Raw genomic sequence first — 6,000 nt, 5'->3', positions numbered from 1 at the left:
TTCGTCTGCTTAAATTTCGTTTCACGAAAACATAACGGGTTTTGAACATCTTCACATGTGGCAAGCTTTTAATAACGAATATCCAATTGTTAAATGCTATTTAATGACTTTAAAAGTTGCTTGATGACTTAGACCTAAGGGGGTGTCTTGGGTATTAGCCTAGCTGATTTTTATTATTATTAAATAAATAAGAAAAATGAGTCCTATATTGATGATCTCACCACCGGTCACCATCTTAAAAACAAAACAAATATATAACCTTTAACCTCTAACTACTCCCTTCTTACTCCAACTCGTTTTTTTCGTCAAGATAGAATTGGAGTAAAATGACGTCATAGGGCTACACTTTTGAACCTGCTCAAAAAACCGAGAACAGGCGAAAAAAACCACCTAGTTTAGTTCGACAATTCTGGCGCTCGCGTATCTGAATCCCGTTGCCTAGGTAACAGCAACGTCTTAACTTTCAATGGAAAAATTTAAGTCTAACTTTTTGAGCGGGGGGGGGGGGGCTTATTACGTCCAGTAAAGAGAGCCATATTTCGTGAATCAGAAGCAAAAGTATTCCCCTTTGTAGAGGGGCGTGCATGGGCCTTTGTAATAACGTAGGCAACGATTTTATGGATTTTAAAAGTCTGGGAAATTTTAATTCTGAAAAGGTATTAATAACAATTATAATGATACATTAGGTTAGGATATTTATGCCCTTCTCAAACCTGAATATTAACCATCACGGTAATAATCAGCTAAGGAACCACACAGGCCTAAGTCAACTAGTAAATATAGGCAGATGTGTTATTTAAATCATTCCTACATAATAGGCAAATCCTAAAACGGGTACGTGTCAATATCAAAATGGAAAATGCAACGGCGTAAACTTTGCGCGATGAACCCTTCAGAAATGAATAGAAGACATGCCTTTAGGGCGATCGTGACGTCCAATTATATTCGCCAGATAACGGAATAACCACTCATCGAAACAATTTGAACAAAACGAACTGTTCAAAGCCCTTCCCCCCCTTCCACGATAGAAGTCATTTCCCCGTCTATCAAAAGCCCCACGTCTTTACGTTCTTTTAGAAATCTGAAAATAATATTTTATATAACTTCGTTCCGATTTTTTTTGTGATGGTTTTTTCGAGGAAATATTTAAGAGCTACTTTATTTAATAAAAGGGTTTTCTTTGCGTTAAAATTGAGAAGAAAAGACCAAGCTAAAATAGTCAAAAACGAGTTTTCGGTTTTGTTGAGATTGCAAATAATGTTTATTTAACGAGGAAATGTACGCGTGAATTTGTCGTAATTGATGTCTACTTTGCCGAAGATGACTGACTTGTTATGTTTGTTGATTTTAATTTATGATAGGTCTGCCCTTGACGTAACCTACTTGTTGGTCGACTCCGGTACCTGAAAGTCTTGGTGGGGACGATGCCGGAGCTTCCCCTGATCCACCGGGCCCTGATTGCCTCCAGGGAAGGTGACCTTCAAGGTCTTCAACTGCTCAAGAAGAGCCAGGAGTTGATCCCGACCATCCAGGATGATTTCGGGGCAACTTGCGTTCATTACGCCGCCAGGGGAGGAAGTGTTAAGGTAAATACACCACCCTCTGAATCATTCAAGCGTGCTACGCCTTTACGCGTGGTCCCTTGTCAAATTTCAAATTAAACGCGACTCACTAGCGCCATCTATATATATTTTAAGTGAGTTATTAGATTTTCAAGGGATTTAATTTAGTGATTTATTATCGCTGAATTATTTAATTGTATAAAATGCTAAAACCTTATATTTAAGCAGATTTAAAAAATAAAATACTTAATTTAATTAAATACTAACCAATTAATGGTGATTATTCTTCCAATAACGGTTTATACTTAATAAAAAAATCTAAGCATCGTAAAGTGGCACCTTGGATACGCGCCTGGTATTCAGCTTTCCCCGCAACCGTACTGTGCTTTGCGGTTGGAACACTTCTACAGGGGTTTTTAGACCTAAATAGGCCAAATCGTTACAGCGTTCTAATAAGACTTTACGAATTATAAAATAAATATTCCTAGACATGTTTTATTTTGAGAATATGATTTTCACTGGGATTTTTAAAATTATTATTTATATATGTAAATAAAGCGATTAATAATTCAAACATATTTGTCGCAGGTTTTATGTTTCGTCGTCAAGAAATGCGGGATGAAAGCGAGCGTGCGCTCGTACGTGGGAGCGACGCCAGCGCACGACGCGGCCGCCATGGGGAAACTCAACGCCCTCATTTGGCTGCTGACGAATACGGAGTGTAGTCTCTGGGATCGGGATAAAGATGGCGCCACCGTTCTACACATCGCCGCTCGGTGAGTCTACGTTCTAACTTTTATATAGGGCGCGCTATCAGCTGCTAGTTTTAAAGGGTCAAACAATACCCATTTCCCGCCTTTGCGTTAAGTACCCAATGACTATGGGATATTGCGGTTTCGCTTAGATATGTCAAGAATCCTTCTTGGATGCGTGCGGTATAATTTTGGAAAGGGCGTTATATTGCGTGAAATTTACGTGGTTTCCAGCATTTGCGTTTTATACAAATACGTGCGGCTTATATGACAAAGCCCTAAAGTTTATTAGTGTTAATGAAATAAATGAATTATTTGGAATGCATACAGAATGCTTACCTCTGAGTTCTTATTCAGACGTTGGCTCTTCTAATTTCAACGTTTAATTTGGGCCAACGTTTAATTTGGGCCAACGTTTAATTTGGGCCAACGTTTAATTTTGGCAAACGTTTAATTTGGGCAAACGTTTAATTTCTGCAAGCGTTTAATTTGGGCAAACGTTTAATTTGGACAAACGTTTAATTTGGGCAAACGTTTAATTTCGGCCAGCGTTTAATTTCGGAAAACTTTTAATTTTGGCAAATATTCAATTTAATATCGCCGAATGTTTAATTTTGGCAAATATTCAATTTAATATCGCCGAATGTTTAATTTTGGCAAATATTCAATTTAATATGGCCGAACGTTTAATATCGCCCCAAAAAGTCTAGTATCGCGGAACAACAAATTTTTCCACACTGAAGGGAAAACACCTACTCAAACAAAACGCGGAAAAACTGATGCCAATAATTATCTAACAATCAGTTAATCCCTTGATTGATATTAGATTCAGTCTGACATCTTCTAAGCCCGCTTATGGCAAAAAATTCCCCAAAGCTGTTTCGAGAAATAACTGCAAACCTTTTTCGCTTCAATCCAAATTCCAAAGTTTTTATTTGCGAAGTTGTAAAATTATATATTTACGGACCGTTCGTTTATTGGACAGTTAGTCTGGTTATCGTATTGAGTTACGCGAAAATTGTCGTTAAATATATTTTTAACAGAACCAGATAACGGAACTTTTAGGGGAAAAAAGTTGTTCGTTGAAATATTAAAACACTAAAATTCCGATAAGTACGTTTCCGTATTTCTGGTCTATGCTTAGAAAAAGCTTCCATGCTTAACCCTTGGTCTATAAAATTCGATGTAATGATTTTTTGTCGGTTTCCTTTTCCTCGTGATTTTGCACCCCGATTTCGGCTACGCTATTTCTAGTTTCCAAAATTATGGAGATATTTTTCTGATAATTCTTGTTTTTGGGGCGTCTAAGAGGTTAACTTTTGTCGTTCAGTGAAGTGTAGCTAAGGATAAACAGACCAACAGTAACCGGAAAAAATATATATATTGTTTAAAAAAAAGGTTTTAGCACAAGTAAATTCTAACTGCCCTAAAAGATTGTTTATACTGTAAAAAAACAGTTGGGTTTTATTCGTGGGCGTAGAATTGTCTTTGAAATACGTTATTTAGCCTTTGTATTGATTCGATAGATGGCGTTACTGTAATTTTCACAGCTAAGAGAGCAAAAGTAACATAATCACAGAGAAGTATGACATAAAAGTATTTTCTTTAATGAAACCTTGTTCACGGGATATGATGTAAATTACGTCACTTCTAACTCCAATATGAAATACACGTCATCAACTTTATTTAGTATCTGAAGCTCGTGTGTTTGTGATTTTTACAATTTTCGTGGTTCACGATTTTTTAAAAAAAAAATCAAAAAATCGATTTATTTGATTTAAATTGGATTTTTAAAGATTTACATTGAGTTTTTTGTTTTATTGATTTTTTAAGGTTTGATGCCTGTTTTTCTGGGCAAATTGATAAATAATTTGACTGCGATAACGTAAACTATATTTCAAAATAATCTTTATTAAATTGACTTATTTATTAATAATAAAATTTAATTGAATTTTCTCTAAATTAAAATTTCTAAAGAACCTACTTTCGTACATTTTCATAAATATATTGAAGTATAATACGTGATTTAAATCAGAGCGTATGATGATAGAAGTTGCTTCGAAACATTCAAAAAGTAAATATGAATTACTAATTAATTATTATGATTAATTATTAGTTAATAATAATTACGTAGAGATTTCAAAACCATCCTCGCAGCCAGCGTGGGAAACAAAGCGGTGGCACTGTACGAATGTTCGTCTGCTTCTGAGTTAGTGAGTCACTGAGTATCGCCATCTAGGATTACTTGAGAGTAAATAGCAGACGAACTTTCTCAACAAGAACTGCGATGTTGGTATCAGAGTAAAAACATTTTGAAAAAGCATTTTGAAAATGTTTTTCCACATATAAAACCCACAAAATGCAAAATGTAAAATAGTTTCCTAGAAACTCAAAATGCAAAATGTAAAATAGTTCCCTAGAAACTCAAAATGTAAAATGCAAAATAGTTCCCTAGAAACTCAAAATGTAAAATGCAAAATAGTTCCCTAGAAACTCAATATGTAAAAATCCAAAAAAGGTTCCTAGCAACTCAAAATGCAAATGTAAAATGCAAAATAGTTTCCTAGCAACTCAAATGCAAAATAGTTCCCTAGAAACTCAAAATGTAAAATGCAAAATAGTTTCCTGGAAACTCAAAATGCAAAATGCGAAATATAATATTGGAAACTCAAAATGCAAAATGTAAAATGCAAAACAGTTTCCTGGAAACTCAAAATGCAAAATGCGAAATATAATATTGGAAACTCAAAATGCAAAATTTATGTAAAATGCGAAATACTTTTTCTAACTCAAAATGCAAAATACCATTTTGCATTTTCATTTTAAAAATTCATTTTGAACAACCATGCTGATTTGATTTCTTTTAGAGGTTGAGGGGGATAGCGTGCGAAGCTCAAAAAATCGTCCAGTTAAAATACATTCTTGAATCTCCGCGATGTCATCCAAATCCTGAAAGCACGCGTGCTTCTAAACGGACCGTAAACCAAATTCTAAATTAATCATGGTATCTGTCGATGTAAGTCATTTTGTAAATGTTAGCCCTTTTCACGCCATTCGCTGACAAATATTTTCTACGCATTCGGAAGGCGGCCTCTGACAATGACTGACTCGAAAATTGCCGTGACTGTCACACTTTGTATTCTCCGCAAGTTCGTTAAATTCGTTTTGACGGAAATGAAGGCTACGTTTGCTGTCCCCTTTTGCCTTTACGAATGCGCTACACTTTACCCTCTTCCTCCCCTTCGGTTAGACTGTCAGATGAGTCGCCTTTAAGACCCTTCAGTTGTCTCGCCTTAATGGTCGATAGAATGGTACGTAATTACAGCCGTAATAGAAATCAATGTATAACGAAAGCGACTGGCGGTAAGTATGAAAAGTCTACAAAGAGGAGAAGACCCGTTTGGCTATTAATCTGTAAGGGATAAAAAAACTGACTTGCCTACCCTTATGGAGTAATTAATCATGTCTCAAAAGAGAAAAATTTAAATTCTGGTTCTGGAAATTGGGTATTTTAATTTGGGGTGTTCTGATCTTGATAACCACGAAAAATACATTATTTTGTACCAAATTCGATAAGATATGTTGGATATTATGATATAAAGTTAAATAACACTTTTTTTACGTAGAAACATACATTTATTTAATTAATTCTTAGATAATTAGAAAAAACTGGTGTAAATAAAACT

General features: G+C 35.1%; 1 protein-coding gene across 2 annotated transcripts in view; it reads left to right on the top strand.

Annotated features, from left to right (window-relative positions):
• The first annotated feature begins 1,379 nt into the window (after positions 1-1,379).
• Positions 1,380-6,000, top strand: part of LOC149923455 (uncharacterized) — an 85,507-nt gene continuing 80,886 nt past the window's right edge. Inside the window, exons 1-2 of one of the 2 annotated variants that reach the window (XM_090160842.1) lie at positions 1,380-1,586; positions 2,151-2,338. In XM_090160842.1, the coding sequence (XP_090016968.1) occupies positions 1,425-1,586; positions 2,151-2,338 (350 nt within the window). In that variant the 5' untranslated portion in view covers positions 1,380-1,424. The remainder of the gene's footprint in view (positions 1,587-2,150; positions 2,339-6,000) is intronic. The other variant, XM_090160840.1, reaches the window with a different exon arrangement.

The sequence above is a fragment of the Leiobunum rupestre genome, chromosome 10 (genome assembly GCF_980474605.1).
Source record: "Leiobunum rupestre chromosome 10, qqLeiRupe1.1.hap1, whole genome shotgun sequence".
In the NCBI taxonomy this organism is placed as follows: domain Eukaryota; kingdom Metazoa; phylum Arthropoda; class Arachnida; order Opiliones; family Sclerosomatidae; genus Leiobunum; species Leiobunum rupestre.
The sequence above is the reverse complement of the archived record's forward strand: the minus strand, read 5'-3'. Positions and strand labels throughout refer to the sequence as shown.